The sequence below is a fragment of the Prionailurus viverrinus genome, chromosome B3, assembly GCF_022837055.1.
Source record: "Prionailurus viverrinus isolate Anna chromosome B3, UM_Priviv_1.0, whole genome shotgun sequence".
Taxonomy (NCBI): Eukaryota; Metazoa; Chordata; class Mammalia; order Carnivora; family Felidae; genus Prionailurus; species Prionailurus viverrinus.
This window is the reverse complement of record NC_062566.1, coordinates 15,022,835-15,040,138: the sequence shown is the minus strand read 5'-3', so window position 1 is coordinate 15,040,138 and position 17,304 is coordinate 15,022,835. Positions and strand designations below refer to the sequence as shown.

The window sequence follows — 17,304 nt, the reverse complement described above, 5'->3', positions numbered from 1 at the left end:
AAGGCCATGATTTAAACCTGTGTTACTCTCTAAGGACAGCCGTAACAAATGATCACAGACCGGGTGGCTTGAAACAATAGAAATTTATCGTCTCACAATCTGGAGTCCAGAAGTCTGAACTCAAGGTATCGACATGGCGGTAGCTCCTCTGAAGGCTCTCGTTGAGAATCTTTTCTTGCCTCTTCCAGCTTCTGGTGGCTCCAGCTGCTCCTGGGCCTGTGGCTGTGTCCCTCCCACCTCTGCCTCTGTCTCTGTCTTCCCAAGGGCTTGTCCTCTTGTGTCTCTAATCTCCCCTGCCATTTTTTTTAATGTTTATTTTATTTTTTTTGAAAGAGAGAGAGAGAGCAGGGAAGGGACAGAGGGAGAGGGAGAGAGAGGATCTGAAGCAGGCTCTGCGCTAACAGCAGAGACCCTGATGCAGGGCTCAAACTCACGAACCGTGAGATCATGACCTGAGCTGACTAACTGACTGAGCCACCCAGGCGCCTCTCCCCTGTGTTCTTATATGGGGACATTTGTCATTGGAATTTAGGGCACATCCAAATAATCCAGGGTGATCTCATCTGGAGCTCCTTAACTTTAATTACTTCTGGGTGGACATACCTTTTGGGAGGCCACCATCAACCCACTGGAAAACCTACAGAGGGCGAATTACAACAAGCAGGTTCTTTCTTGTGTGCAGTATTTCCCCCTTCCTTCAATCCAAAGATCTGAAGATTTGACGATCAGCCCGTTCTCTTCGTAAGGAGGTTGGGCTCAACTCTTACCAGGCATACATAGACACTAAATATATTTTATTGTGCTCCAGGTCCATTCATTTGCAGTCTTACTTGAGTTTAGTTTAGTTCTATGTCTGTGGCCTTGAAAGGTAGATCATGCGTGCTACTGTCTCCTCCCCCTGCATCTTTCACCAAGAGAAAGGCAGAACACCTCCCAGGGAAGTTCTGAGGGATCTGGATAGGTGACAAGTGAAGCTTCAATGTAAATGGACAGCCCAGGTACACTACCAGAGAAATATTATGAAAAATACTTGAAACCCCACAAAGGATCTTAGGTTGCCTTTTCTAATAAAGATAATCATGTGCATAAGGGAAACTAGCCTCAGTCTCCCTCCCAGGCTTGATACTCACCATCATGACCACTTCACTGTTCCACCATATTTGTTCTTGAGATCTGCAGAAGAATCTATTCCGTGAGTGATACCTCCTTGGAGATCCTAAACCATGTATCCCTTTCTCGTGAATCACATCACTCTTCATGGGTAACCCCTTTAGCAAGGACAGGTACAGATACTATTTGAAGGGAGAGCTAATGTTTCAGTCACGTGGTTTGGGTCATCGGCACTCTGACCTTCCTAGCCAGGCCATTGGACCCTGGGTTCCAACCTGAGGGCCATCTACAGAACTCTGTATCTGAGCTGGGGGCACAGGGGAGGGTGCTTTGGTCCTGGATGGGACCCAGTGGTACTTATGCATCAGAAACACAGTAAAACTCAATGCAACTTTGTTGAGCAGGCAACTGAATATGCAACCACAGGGAAATCAGGGCAGGTAGACCTGGCAAAAGGCAGGATACAGGAATCCAGGATCCTCTTGTACTTCTCTGTGGTTGGCTGAGAAACGAGGCAGTGATTGGAGCCAAGAGAAAGAAAATGGGAAGCCCAGACCAAGTGACTACTGGCTGAATTAGTCTGTGACAGTAGGGTCACCTGTGATTCCATCTGAATAATTTGTTATATTCAGTTCCATTGGCCTGACAGTGCCTCACTGGCTGTCAAAGACTCATAATGACCTGGCACAGGAGAGAGGTCTGTCCCTGAGACCACGCTAAAGAGAGAGCCCCAAACTGTGCCATGGAACCTGTGCCATCACAGCCTACCCTCAGAACTTGTGTTAACATTGGGTTATTACCCAGAGTCCAGTCATGATTCGAGCCAGGATGCCCATGCTCTTTCATCCCACTAGGGGACTATTTTGTGACTTCTGGCGACATGCTTTCCCATGTCACCTGATTTGGGGAAGTCACCCACTCGGGCTTGGAAGAGAGTTCACTTCCTCCTTTGTAACTGCAGGTGGGGCCTGGTGACCATAGAAGTCAGAAGGTGCTGGACGGTAGTAAGATGGGTGGTGAGTCAGTGGGGCAAGATGGATGGGAATATCCCAGGGAACTTGGAGCCATCAGTGGGATACATACCACCTTATTGTGTAATGGGATATTTAGCAGATTAGGAAATATTACCTTAGGTATTTTATACTAAGTCAATGTTTCTGGTTCAGGCAGTGATACTTGGGGAAGTTGCAAAATGCCATCAGAGAGTGTTATGAACAAAATATCTTATTGTATAGTTTTCATAGAAGTATCTCTCCATGGGAATTATACATTATCTAGGACTTGGGGTGGGGGTTAGTTTTAGTACCTGGTCTGCAATTGTTTTTGAGCTGCTTGTGGTGTTTCTTTCTTTCTTTTTTTTTTTAAGTTTATTTGTTTGGAGAGAGGGAGAGTGCAAGCAGGGGAGGGGCTAGTTGGGGGGCCCCCAACTAGAGCACAAACTCCCAAGAGCAGGGCCCAGGCACCCTCATCCTGCCTGTCTCCACCCCAGCACCAGACTGAGCCCCAGAGGGAGCCATTACTGAATCAGACCATGGCAGCAGGACCAAGAAAATGCTTCACCTCAGGACATGGGAATTCTTTTCCCCATGATCTTTCAAAAGTTAAAAAAAAAAAAAAACTCTTCTACCTTGAAGAACTCTTAAACACACACACACACACACACACAAGCACACACACACACACACACACACAGATGTGAGCGCTTTATGTACACCAGTTCATATGCCAGTGCCCACTCATGACAACCCATTATGATGCCCATTGTACAGATGAGCAAACTGAGGCCAGGGAGGTTACCAGACCACTCTAAGTCATACCACTGGTGAGTATGAGACTGGGTTTTGAATCTAGGCAAGGAGGCTCCTAGATTCCTGCTCTTAAATACCAAGTTATACTCCCTCTCAAACTATTTTCCTTGGTGGTGAAGGCAAGTTATGCCAAATGAAGATTTATAAAACCCTGAAAATAATTTAGAAATTTTAAATTAGCAATAATATCACCAACAAAGATTTGCTGCTATTAATGTTTTACTGTACCTCTTTCTAGATCTTTCTCTGTGCTTGTTTTGGTACCATGTTGCCAGTGGCTGCTAAAAATTCCAAAGTATGGATTACTATAATTTACTTATTCCTGTCCTTTCTGTAGAATATCTTGCTTCCAACTGCCAATAACCATTTGATCAATTGCTCTGCTCTCACCATTCTTATACATGGAGTCCTTCATCTTCTGGACAAGGATCACCAGACAATTTGCTGGCAATTCCACAAAGTCTTTTTTTGCTTTTTTTTGTTTTTGTTTTTGTTGGATTTTTTTCGTTTTAGTAGAACGATTTCAAAACCTATGAGAGTGGCATTGTTTTCCCCGCCACATACACAGACGAGTTCTCAGATTTAAATATTGTTACTAGGAGTGAAAATGTCTCCTTGGTGTTTACCATCCAAGACCCCTATGCCACAGATATTCATGAAAAAGAACACCTGTAGCACCCACAGAGAAGCTACAGGTGATCATGAGATCCTCTTTAAAATGAAGAGTAATCTCATTTCTCCCTGCCAGGTGAAATGGCTCCAACAACAAGAAGTTAAACGCAGGGTGAAGAGGCAGGTGCGAGGTGACCCTCAGGCCCTCTATTTCAACGACCCCATTTGGTCCAACATGTGGTACATGGTGAGTAGGGTGTGGGCCTTGCTGCCCCCAGGGCGTCGGCAGCACCGTGTTCCCGAGATGGGTTCAGTTCCCCCAGCAAAGCTAAATTCTCACAACAACTCGAAACAGACACACTTCATATGGGTGAGAAACCCCTACTTTAATGCTGGGTAGCACAAACTTTCTCATGAAAATTTGTTAGAAATTATGTGAAAGTCTCCAGGGGGTGGTGGTGGAGCCCTTGAGCAGGGGAGTGATTTAAGGCAAACTCAGGACTAATAGTGAAATGAGAGCCCCCCCCCCAAAAAAAGGGAGATAATGCCCTAGGAAAATGGGCAGGTAAATTGCCAGGTGCAGAAAGCATGTGGAGTGCTTCCTGGAAATGCGTGGGAGAGTCTCTCTGCTAAGGCACGGAGAAATGTTTCCTCCCCTGCTGCATTTACATGGTATGGTATGTCTATCTCATGCCACAGTATGGGCGCAAGGAGTGCCCATGCTGGGGGGGCTTTGTGTCTTCTGTGCCTACAGCACTGTGGCGACAAGAACAGCCGCTGCCGGTCAGAAATGAACGTCCAGGCAGCGTGGAAGAAGGGCTACACGGGCAAAAACGTGGTGGTCACCATCCTTGATGATGGCATAGAGAGGAATCACCCCGACCTGGCCCCGAATTATGTAAGTCAAACCCAGAAACGTGCAAGGATATTCAACCATGCTAGTCATTAAATAAATCCAGATTTTAAAAACCATAAGGTGCCATTTCTCTCTCCTCACCCACTGTATTAAACAATATAGAGGGACACCTGGGTTAAATGTTGGACTCTTGATTTCAGCTCAGGTCATGATCTCACGGTCATGAGATTGAGCCCTGCATTGAGCTCTGTGCTGAGAATAGAGCCTGCTTAAGATTCTTTCTCTCCCTCTCCCTCTGCCCCTCCCTCATTCATGCTCTAAACAAACAAATAATACAGAAAACCATGTTGAGAAGGATTGACAAACCATACTTCCCTCTGCCTCCTGGAGCCCAGGATTTCACAGAACAATTTTTTTAGATGTTTGAGGAGTCACATGTACTTCTGGGAATAGATCCTAAAGAATTCAGAAACACATGTGTGGATGATCATCATACTAACATGAGCAACAAGGAACGGACGTGATTAAAGCCTGGGCTCTGGACCCAACTGCCTGAGTTCCTATTCTGGCTCTGCAGCTGATTAGCTCTGAGACCTTGGGCAGGTTGCTTCACTTCTCTGTGCCTCAGTGTCACCGTCTGTAAAATGGTATCTCATCAGGTTATCTTAAGGATTAAATGTCTTCATAAATGTCAAGAAGACAGCCTGGAGCATAGTGAGAATGAGAAATGCATTCAGTATCCTAAGGACACTGAGTACCTAACAATGGTTAAGTCAACCATGTCGTATCTGTTTCATAGACCTCATGCAGCCCTTTATTTTTTTTTTATTTAAAAATTTTTTTTCCAACGTTTATTTATTTTTGGGACAGAGAGAGACAGAGCATGAACGGGGGAGGGGCAGAGAGAGAGGGAGACACAGAATCGGAAACAGGCTCCAGGCTCTGAGCCATCAGCCCAGAGCCTGACGCGGGGCTCGAACTCACGGACCGTGAGATCGTGACCTATGCAGCCCTTTAAAATGACAGTTTTGAAGTCAACAACTGAGGACTTTTATGATGTGTTTTAGAAGGAAGATATGAAATTATATGAATACTATGATTACGGGTATATAAACAAAGACATACATATTAAAAGTATACGATGAAGGAAATTCTGATACATACCACAAAATGGATGAACCTTGAGGAATTCAGTGAAATAAGGGGCTCCTGGGTCGGTGGCTCCGTCAGTTAAGCATTTGACTCTTGATTTCAACTCAGGTCATGATCTCACGGTTCATGAGTTTCAGCCCCAAGTGGCCCTGAGGCACAGAGCCTGCTTGGGATTCTCTCTCTTGCTGTCTCTCTGCCCCTCCCCTGCTTGTTCTAAATACATACATACATACATACATACATACTTAAAAAAAAATGAAAGAAGCCAGTCACACACACACACACACACACACACACACACACACATACACACACACACACGAACCCCAAATACTGTATGATTCTGCTTATCTGAGGCACCTAGAGAAGTCAAATTCATAGAGACAGAAAGTAGGGTGGGGGTTCCCAGGAGCTGGGGGAGGGGGAGGCTAGTGTCTGATGGGTGCAGGGTGTCAGTTTTGTAAGACGAAGATATCCGGGGATGCGTGGTGGTGATGTTGAGTAACCATTGAAGTCTGATGCTATTGAACTTTATACTTTCAAATGGTTAGGGTGGTACATTTTGTTGTGTGCATTTTACCACAATAAGAATATATGTAAGATGATAATTATCATACGAGAGCACCAAGTGTGTTTTTCTCTAACTTTCTAATAGTTGCATAAAAACATTTAAAGCATGCTTTAATTTCCCTCAGTCATTAAATTTCATCTCTTAGGATTCCTACGCCAGCTATGATGTCAACGGAAATGATTATGACCCATCCCCACGATATGATGCCAGCAATGAAAATAAGTATGTCACTTTGTCTCCTCTTTCCTTACTTGCCTGTCCCTCTCCCTGCAGAATCACTATTGAACTGGCCCCCAGTAGGGATTCCAGAAGGGTGATGGGGCAGCCTGGCCAGTGTCTGGGACTAACCCGGGAGCCAGAAGCCAGACCCGCACAGCCCTTCAGGCCCAAGACACCTTCTGTGGACTTTGTGTCTTAGGGAAGAAGCAAGAAATGGATGTTCAGCTAGAAATGGATGTTGGCCAACATTGTTCCTGTTTCCAGCCTTTTCGGAATATTGGAAAAGAATAGCCCTTGAATCTAGTGGTCTCCATGACCAATTGTGTTAAGACAGCAGTTGGGCCTATTGGAACACAGAGGTCACATGCTGAGCTTTTTTTGTCGCCATTTGTGACCTTATGAGAGAGGTGGGGCATGCATGAGGGATGTTGGATAAATCTGGGTTCAAACCCCAGCTCTACCATTCCTGGCTGTGTGGCTCCTTCTCAGTCTCTTAGAGACTTTGCAGTGGAGACGGTGCTCCCTACCTCCCAGGGTTGTAGGCGGGGCGAGCAGACAGGCGAAGACCGCATACACATATTGTGAGCACGCAGCCTCCATGGTTTTTCTCATCACTTTGCAAATGAAGGCGGCAGGATCTGGGGAGCGAGGTGACTTGTGTGCTGTTAGTGACAGTCCTGGGGGTAGCGTCCAGCTTCGCAAACCTGCTCCTGGGAGTTCACTTTGCTGCATCCTGCTTGTCTTCTCTCTGCTAGCGTGCCCCATGCAAGCTCTTACCATCCCTCAAAATATTTAGAGGAAAAGAACAAAAGCCCTTTTCTTCCCTCCCTCCTCTAACATGATGCTTGCCAAGGTGCATTCTCCCTCCATATAGTGTTTTGCTTTTCTGTAGAGTCCCTGGTGAGGTTCAAATACTGGTGCCCTCTCTGTGCTGTGCAGGGAGGCTCGGCCAGGCTGATATGTTCAACACAACAGACACAGAGCTCCCCAGAGCCCGCCAAGGCCCCAGCCCTGAGGGCTGCTTTCCTGCCTCACGTCCCAAGGTGCCCCTTCCTGCTCAGCAGCGAGCACGCCTGGGGCGCAGGGTGCCTCATTTCCCCGCCACACATCCAGGGGGCAGGGAGGAATGATCCAGACGCGATACAGTGACCCATGAAGGATAGGATTGAATCTGGGCGAGACATGGAGCTCCGTGACACTGTGAACAGCCCTGGCCGTGGGGCCGCATGAGGTCCGCAGAAGGACAAATGACCCCCCCACCAGAGGGTAGCACGCAGACCCAGGACTCTTTTAAAAGACGGTTTTAAATTTGAATCAATGATTCTAACCCCCTGTGGACTCTCCTCAAAGATGTGCTGTTTAAACTCGCCCATATTTTGGCCTCTGCTAGAGGAATTGCCTGGATGCAGCACGTTGGAAAATGGAGTCATTACCGAGGAAAGCAATTTGTTTTTTCTGGTAATTTCTTCATAGTCCCTCCGCTACTGTTGAGTGTCCAATTTCGAACACTCTTCCTCAGCTCCGGCTTAAATGGCCATGGAGGTGAAGGGGGGGGGGGCTCTCTGGAGGTGAGCATGGGGGTGGCAGGTACACAGGGAACACATTTGTTCTTTCTTCCGTCCCGTCAGCCGGGCAGATGTTTACACCACACCTGCAGTGTGCCAAAAGCGGTGTGTTGTCAGTCGTGTGAATGCATAGCTCGGGGTGGGGGAGACCGGGGACCCTGGGTGCTGGGAGCAGGAGCCCCTCACTTCGGCCTGGGGGTTATGGGGAAGAGCCACCCCTGAGCAGGTGCTCGCAGTTTGCGGGGTGGCGGGAAGGTCCTGTTTGCCTTCCTGTCCGTTCCGGTGTGGCGGGGACAGGACCGCCCAGGTCTATGCAAACCCTGGCCTGGTGCCCCCTCCCAGAGGAGCCAGCCATGGGGGGCAGGGTAAGTGGTGTCGAGGAGAGGAGGCAGGACATAGGCTTTCGTGTCCCATCTGGACTTAGGGATAACTGACTGTCCTTGTAGGAGACCCGAGCCTTGCACCGAACCCGCTACAAATCGGGGGGCTGAGCCCTGACTCTGTTTTCTGCTCTGCTTCAGACACGGCACCCGGTGCGCAGGAGAGGTCGCTGCTTCAGCCAACAACTCATACTGCATCGTGGGCATAGCATACAATGCGAAAATAGGAGGTAAGGTCCGGGAGCACACAGCCTGGGAGCTTCAGGGCCCGCTGCAGGGGCGCTGGGGGCCTCTCCCTGCAGGGCTCAGCAACTGTGCCTCTGGCCTTGGCCTGGCCACAGCCTGAAGCCTCGTGCCTGTGTGCCGCGGCCAGGCAGCCAGCAATCAGTGCCCAGGACCTGGAGGCAGAGGCATCGCTCACTGTTTTGGCTGAAAAGCCATCAGAAAGGCACCCTCTCTCTCTTTTCCGATCCTGCTAGTCTGACTCACCATGGTCAACCAGACCACATTGGTTCCCTGCTGCTCACAGCCCTATGGCGGCTCCCTGTGACATTCACAACACACTGTACCGTCTTTACCTGGGACCAAGGCCTTTCATTGCCCCAACTCCTGCTCGAGCCTGGTGGCCCACTTCTCCTGCCCCTGCCCCTCAGCATTAGCCAAAGGACATTTGTCATAGTGTCCCCCAGTCACACGTGCTCTTCCCAATTTACGCCTGGACTTGGAACATTCTTCCCATCACCCCAAAGAACTCTCCCCGCCTCTCCCTTTGGCTCAGTCCACTCATGACTTATGGGCAGCCCATGGCAACTCTGCTTCATGAAGTGTCCCCTGAATGTAGCTGTCCTGCCATCTTGTTCACTACAGGCAATGGGGGTCAGCTCTTCCAGGTCTCTGTAAGGAGCAATGTCAAACAGTTACGACATGGTTGACTTAACCGTTGTTAAGTACTCAGGATCCTTAGAATACTGAATGCATTCCTCATACTCACTATGTGCCCAGCTCTCTTCTGGACAGTTATGAAAACCCCAGGTGTTTCTGCTTCCACTTTTGGGCTTCCCCATTTGTGAGTGAAGCCACCCTTGCTAGGAGAAGGCTTGAGAACAGTCTGCCTTCCCCACCTGAGCCTGGCAGTTTGACAATTCAGACTGGCAGTCAGCAAGTACTCCGAGGTAATGAAATGACTGGGAACTGAGCAGGTATATGCCACGAGCGTGAATGGTCCCTGACCGTCCAGATGGTTTGGGGGCACCGCTGTCCTCACATGGAACTCTCAGTTTGGAGGTGCTCATGCTCATTCAACGGCATGCGAGGATGCTGCCTTCCCTGCTGCTTTGCCTTTGCTCAGATGACTTTGCCTTTTACCTTTGACCCCCTCCGGTCTACTATGAGCCCCATAGGTGGAGAGGTTGGGCCACGGGTTCTCTGGATCACCCAGTCCTTAGGGGACTTCTTGAATTTTGAAAGGAGAGTCCTCAGCTTTTACTTAACTAGTATGCCCTGCCTGCCCTTTCCCTTGGAAATCTTTGAAGTGGCTCGGATTTATCATTTTATGATAGCATTAACCACCAAGGGTATGTCCGGCAGACCAAATCTGGACACTCTGTCACCTGGACGCTCCTTTGTGGACAGATGTTGAGATGTTTTAAGTTCTCCCTGGAGGTTCTAATGCATGAATACTCCTAAGAAGTCTCTCCATGAACTGTAGGACCAGGCTGACCCCACTCCTACGACCCACTAGCTGTGCGTCCTTGGACCTCTCTGAGCCTTGGTTCCTTCACTTGTGGAGGAAGAATGGCAGAGTCAGCTGGCCTGCTGGGTCTGTTACAAGGATGAAGTGAGATGCCATGCATGAAAGCATTGGCTCAGAGCTAAGTCTGCAGGGAGCCTCTGAACAATTCCATTCCTCCTTCTGGAACTCAGAGGCAGAAAAAAAGTGATTTGCGTTGTTGTGAGTGAGAGGTGAACCCCACCTTTGGGGTTGTCTGAGCCCTGTTCCCCCAAAGACCCTGGACTGGTATCACTGACATTCTCTGGGAGCTATTAAAAGTGCAGAATCCTAACCCCCATCCCAGACCTACTGAGTCAGGATCTACATTCTAATAAAATCCCTAGAGGGTGTGACAAAAATGACAGTTTGAGAAGTGCTGGTGTAGAGGGTTCTGGAGTCAGGCAGATAGGTAACACCTATATTGTGGACTGCGATGAGCAGCCAGCAGAATTAACGGAGATAAAGAACCTCCAGAGAAGTACACATGAATATGGTTTGTTCTTGCTCAAAGAGATTTGCTCCATACTCATTACAAAATTGTATACCCAAGTTGCCCAAATTCTGAAGAGATCACTTCTATGACCAGGGCGGGAGGACAGGAATATATTTTAATAATGCATTTAATATCTTTGAGCATGAACTGTACACTATGATACCGTGCTCGCCATCGAAGGGGAGAATAAGGATAAGACCGACACAACCCGGGACCCCCAGGAGCTCCACGGGTCTTTGGGATGAACAGCGTGAACACAAAAGACAGTATGGGACCAAGTACTGAAATGACAGAGGCAGACGGGGTCCCAAGCGTGGCAGGGCAAGCACCTAGTGAGGGAAGAATCACAAGGACACGGCACAAGCTCAACACGGTAGAATTCAACTGGGAATGGAGGAAGTGCAGATGACAAAATAGGATCTGCAGCATGGAGCGTGCCACAGAGGGTTAGGGGCCATGGGGTGGGGCTGGCCATGGAGGGGCAAGCTGGCATTGACCCTGGGAACTTGTGGCATCTATGTCCCGAAAGATGCTTGTACACGGGCAGCCACCCCTTCTTCCTCCAAGCCCACCCCTGGACAGGGCAACCTTCAGGCACCCCTAACAGACTCCCTCTCTGAGTCTGCATACCACAGAATTTCTGTGAGATGCCCATGGAACTGACCATGAGCTTGGCCCTTTAACTTTTTGTTGTTGTTGTTAGCTGTTGCTCGAGAAATTAAAGTGTATATCCTAACTTATTCCAATCTACCTGAAATTACTAGTATACTACTTCATGTATCATGTATGAGCCTAAAACAGATTATTTGAATTCACACTCACTCTCATCCTTTGTGCTGTTGTTTTTATATTTTACTTCATGTGTTATAATCCCATATGCATTGTTATTCTTGCTTTAAACAGTTGACTTGGAAAATATTAATGGCAAGGAATACATTTACCTACATATTTACCATTCCCAGTGCTCATCCTTACTTTCTAGCTTTGGATTTCTATCTGCTTTCAATTTTTCTTTAGCCTGAGAATTTCTTTTCATGTTTTTTGAGGTGCAGGTGTACTGGTAACAATTTACTCTGCATTTATCTGAAAATGTCTTTATTTTGTTCTCATTTTTTAAAGTTTATTTATTTTGAGAAAGAGAGGGAGAGAGAGAGCACACACAGGCAAACAAGGGAAGGGCAGAGAGAGAGGGAGAGAGAGAATCCCAAGCAGGCTCCATGCTGTTACACAGAGCCTGACTCAAGGCTTGATCTCACAAACTGAGGTAATGACCTGAGCCGAAATCAGAATTGGACACTTAACCAACTGAGCCACCCAGGCACCCCCTATTTCATTCTCACCTTTAATTTATTTTTTAATGTTTATTTTTGAAAGAGAGAGAGAGAGAGACAGAGCACAAGTGGGAGACAGGGGAGCAGGCAGAGAGAGAGGGAGACACAGAATCCAAAGCCAGCTCTGTCAGCACAGAGCCTGACATGGGCCTCAAACCTGTGAACCATGAGATCATGATCAGAGCCAAAGTCAGACGCATAACCAACTGAGCCACCCAAGCACGCTTTATTCTCATTTTTGAAAGAAATTTTTCTGCACATAGAATTCTAATGTGACAGGTTTTTCTTTCAACACTTTAAAAATGTTCTTACATTGTCTTCTGGCATCCATTGTTTCTGATGATGAGTCCATTATAATCCCTGTTGTTGTTCCCCCTTTATGTAATGTGATTTCTTTTTTTTTTTTTCTTTCTGTGTTTTGCCTGTGACTACAATGCCCTTTGGTATAATTTTCTTCATGTTTATCTAGCTTGGGGTTTGCTTTGCTTCCTAGTGGCTTGTTCTTATTTTTTGGCCTAAATCAAACGTGGAAAAATTTCTGCTATTGTTTAATTTTTTTTCAACCCTATTTTCTCTCTCCTCTCTTTGGGCATGGATTATAGTTGTTAGATTGCTTGATACACCTTACAGGTAATTGAGGCTGTGTTCATTTTTTTAAGTCCTTTTTTCCTCTGTGTGTTGCAAATTATATGATTTCTATTGCACTATCTTCAGGTCCATTAATACTATCTTTTGTTGTGTCTAGTCTGTTGTTAAATCCATCCAGTGATTTTTTTTTTTAACTTTCAGATCTTGTGCCTTCCTTTTGTCAAAGTCCATTTGACATCTTTTTACTGTTTCCAAATCTTTCCTGAGATTCTTCTTCTCTTCACCCATTATTTCTATCTTTTGTTTTAGATTCTTTAACGTATTTAGAAGAGTTACTTTAAAAACTTGTTCTACTAATTCCAATATCTGGGTTACTTGTGGTTATTTCTAATGGTTGAGTTAGGAATAGGGTCATATGCTCCTATTTCTTTGCTTGTGGCTGGTAAATTTTTACTGTGTGCTAGCCATTGTTGTGCTACATTGTAGAGACTACATTCTATGATCTTTGAATGCTGTACAGTTTCGTTCTAGCAGTCAGCTCAACTTGAACTTGTGATGGTTTGATTATTAATTTTTTTTATGGTTGATCTCTTTCTGATTTGCTCTTAGCCTTAGGGAAAATTCTTTATCCCAACCACATGGTCTTTACTCTTAGATTGTGACCCTTTGGGCATTTCAGTGGAAAGACTGAAATGTTTACCAAAACCTCTTACTTGGCGAGACTCAAACGCTAAATTGACTCCCCTGTAATGGGCAGCAGCTGAAGTATCTGCTCAGCTCATTCAGCTTCCAGCTGTTTTTTTCCTCTTGAACTTCTTAGAGTCTTTCCCAAACCTGTTTAGCTCAGGGGACAGCTAAGTGTTTGAGAGGAGTTTATATGTCCTCTTCTGTAGCTCTCATCTTTCTGAGATTTATCTCAATTTCCAGCTGCTCTAGCAGTCCCAAACTCTATCCCATACTCCCCAGGAGAGCTAGATTGCACTTTCCTGCTTGAGTTCTAGCCTCTCCATATGAAGAGAATTGGGGAGTTCCCCCAGAAGAAAAGTTACGTAAACTTGCATCATACCTAATATGGTTCCCATCTTTCAAGAACTGAATCCTGTGCCTGCCTCTGTCTTCTTCTGGTTGCTTTCCAATGACCTTAAGATGTTGCATTTCTATTTAATAACTATTGTGTTGAGAATTTATAATTATTGTTTTTAGAGGAGTTAGCATGATAGAATCTACTCTGCAGTTATTAGAACTAAAACTTGTGATTTATATTTCTTTACCAAATAGATGGTGTATTAAGTATCTATTGCTGCTTGACAGTTACTACAAAATGTAGCTGCTTGAACAACAAACATTTGTTATCTCTGCCCCTCCCCTGCTCATGCTCACTCTCTCTCTCAAAATAAATAAATGAATAGACTTAAAAAACACTCATATATACAGATAGATGGATGGATGGATGGAGAGTAGATGTATGGCTATTATTTCATTGGCATTTGATCATTCTCTACTTGTTTTTAGTAAGATATGTACAGCTTAAAATAAATATAGCTTAATCTTACACAAACATAACACAATTAAATCAAACTGAATAATTGCTGGACTCCAGATTTAATTTTATGTTTACATTTTATTTGTTTAATGTTTAATTTTATGCTTAATTTGATTGATGTAGATGTAACAGAAGAAAAAGAAACTTAACTTGAAATGAAGACATTGCTGAACTTCACATAAACATTTCATTGTAATGAAATATTTTCCAAATAGCCCTTTTCAGTTAGTAAAAACAAAACAAAACGCAAGATTGTGAAAATCTTTAAGAAGCCAAAGTTACTTTTCTAATGCCTAATTTGACATTATGTGAATTTAATAGAAAAAAACAAACAACTTGAAATGAAGGAATTGCTGGACTTTACATACATATTTCATTATGATGAAATATTTTCTCAAATAATCCTCTAAGTTTTTTTTTAAAGAAAACCAAGATTATGAAAATCTTTTAAGAGTCTAGGGTTCCTTTTTTTAATTACCTGTTTCCCATATTAGATAATTAGTACTTCAGTTTCTTCTCACATTCTCACCCTCATACCTTGATTCAGATTTTTGTCATTGTCCTTACATTGTCAGGGTTTGATTGTAATCATCTGTCACTGTGATTCTCCCACTTGTTCAGTCTTGCCACCATCATTTTCAGCATGGCATCTCCATTCCCGAATTATTTTTTTAAGTTTATTTATTTTGAGAGAGAGAGAGCACACCAATGCATGATACAGGGGAGAGGCAGAGAGAGAGGGAGAGAGAGAATCCCAATTAGGCTCTGTTTTGTCAGCCCGATGCAGGGCTTGGTCCCCCAAACCCCAGATCATGATCTGGGCCAAAATCAAGAGTCAGACGCTTAACCAACTGAGCCACCCAGGCACCTCTCCATTCCTGAATTATTTCTTTTCATTCATCTCTTAGTTGACTGGATTTCATCACTGAGTGTTTTTCAGGAAAGGCTAATAGGTGCTGTCTCTCCCTAGTTCTTTCATCTTTGAGAATGCCCAAAAGTTGCCTTTACACTTGAATTATATCTGTGTTATCTATTATATCTTTATAGAACTTAGCAAACATCCCCCTGTTTGTCCGCTAGATTCAGTGTTGTTTGGACAAATTTGAGGTCAGCCTGATTTTTCCCCCGGTAGGTGATTTGACTTTTTGGCTTGTGTAAAATTCTTCCTTTAAACATGAAGTCTAGTAGTTTTGCTGGACCACCTATGGATGAGGATTATTCTCTAGCAGCTGTTCTTGGGAATCAATATTATTGAAAATATCTGAGTATTTTTTTTTATTTCAGGCAAATTTTCTTCTGTTATGGTTTTGAATATTTTGGGCTCTATATATGCAGTTCTACTCTTCATGCATACCATTTATACATATGTTGAATTTCTATTTCTTGGCTTCTATATTTCTTTCTGATCATATTTAACTTTTTGTTTCCTTTCCATTTTATTTATTTATTTATTGTTAATTATTTTTAATGTTTTATTTATTTTTGAGCGAGAGAGGGAGGGAGGGAGATACAGATTCCGAAGCAGGCTCCAGGCTCTGAGCTGTCAGCACAGAGCCCAATGTGGGACTCAAACTCGTGAAGCACGAGATCATAACCTGAGCTGAAGTTGGACGCTTAACTGACTGAGACATATAGACATCCCTACTTATTTATTTTTAATTTTTATTTTTTCAGTTTTTCTCAAGCTTGTCCTCCAGTTCTTTGGGAATTTTGCCAAAGTGTTTTTGCCTAGAGAAAACTCCAATAAAGGCTTTCGTTTATTTTTCTTCTTTTTTTTTAAGTTTATGTATTTATTTGGAGACAGCGGGACAAAGGGAGAGAGAGAGGGAGAGAGAGAATCCCAGGCAGACTCCACACTATCAGGGCAGAACCCAATGTGGGGCTCAAACTCATGAACTATGAGATCATGACCTGAGCCAAAGTTGGACCCTTAAGCAACTGAGCCACCCAGGCACCCCAAGGCTTTCATTTCTAACATTGTTTAATATTTTCCTTCTATTTCTGTCCTAAGGATGAACACACTTTGGACCCCTTTCTTTTGTCTTGTCATGTCTTCATCGAATCCTTATATATCCTTGATCTCTTGCTTCAGAGAGAAATTACATTTTCCTTAAATTATGGAGAAATGTTTGTTTATATATTTATCATTTTCTTGCACTTATGCCCCCTTTTTCCTTATTTCTTGCAGCATTGTTGCACAGATGTTATGCTGCTCACTTTCTGGTTATTAATAATGACTAGCTGGAGAGTAGGTGAAGGCTTTCTCTCTAGGTCGGTAAGATGCTAGAATATGGGGGGTGAGGGGTGGGAGGAGCAGAGAAGAGAGCAAGGCTGCAGGTATTGAGAACTTGTGTTTGTGGACCCAGATCCTTCTCTTCTGCCAATCTAATAGCTGAAGAGCTCTCCTCCCCTCACTAGTGAATTAGCATTAACTCACATTATGCTCACCACAGTGGGGATGGGGCAGAGTTGGCTGTCACTTAACTTTTTCTCCTCCAACAAACCATGTCACAAAAAAAAATGCCTGTTCTTGGAAAGATGGTGTGTGTCTGTGTGGTTCCTGGTTAGACCTCACTGTTTCTAAAATAATAGACTTTTCATTTTTGCTGTGAAAACAATGCAGTGTGACAAAGAAACATCCCCCCTCCACCAGCCACCCCCCCTCACCCTGCCCCCACCGCCACCCGTGTCCCAGCCACAAGGCCCTCAGGTGCATTACCTACTTTATGGAGAAATGATAAATCCTAGGGAATCACAGAGGCATGTGTCACCTTTATTGTTTTCAAGAGAGGAAAGTGGGGGTACTCCAAATTTAATTGGAAGTCCCTTTCATTTCAAAGAAATTTTCACTTTTTTAAGTTTTAAGTTGTACATTGATGATTTGTGCCTTTTTTTTCTATATGTAATATTTCAATAAAAATCTGTTTAAAATTTTTTATGTTGTTAGATTAATCATTTTTGTGACTCTTGGGTTTGGGCTGTTGCTTAGAAAAGCCCAAGATAATAGATTGATTGTCCTGTATTTCCTCTAAAACTTAGTTTTAGAAGAATAGTTCATCTTAAAACTTTTATGGTTTTGTCTTTTGCATTTAGCTTTTTAATTCATATGGAATTTATTTCTGTGCATGGTGTGAAGGAGAGATCTAACTTTATTTTTCTCCATAGTTAATATTTACTGATCTCCACATGCCACCTTGATCCTCCATTGTCTCATTAGTTTCATTAGCCTATTTGTTCTTAATCCCTAAACAATACCTCACTTTTAAGTATATTATAGTTTAAGAAGATTTTTTTTTGATAACTTA

The 17,304-nt window shown here is 44.3% G+C and overlaps 1 protein-coding gene across 2 annotated transcripts in view; it reads left to right on the top strand.

Annotated features, from left to right (window-relative positions):
* PCSK6 (proprotein convertase subtilisin/kexin type 6) overlaps nt 1-17,304 on the top strand; it is a 190,904-nt gene that overhangs the window by 60,970 nt on the left and 112,630 nt on the right. For both annotated transcript variants that reach the window (XM_047864230.1, XM_047864229.1), the window contains exons 3-6: nt 3,667-3,777; nt 4,285-4,428; nt 6,255-6,331; nt 8,415-8,503. In XM_047864230.1, the coding sequence (XP_047720186.1) occupies nt 3,667-3,777; nt 4,285-4,428; nt 6,255-6,331; nt 8,415-8,503 (421 nt within the window). The remainder of the gene's footprint in view (nt 1-3,666; nt 3,778-4,284; nt 4,429-6,254; nt 6,332-8,414; nt 8,504-17,304) is intronic.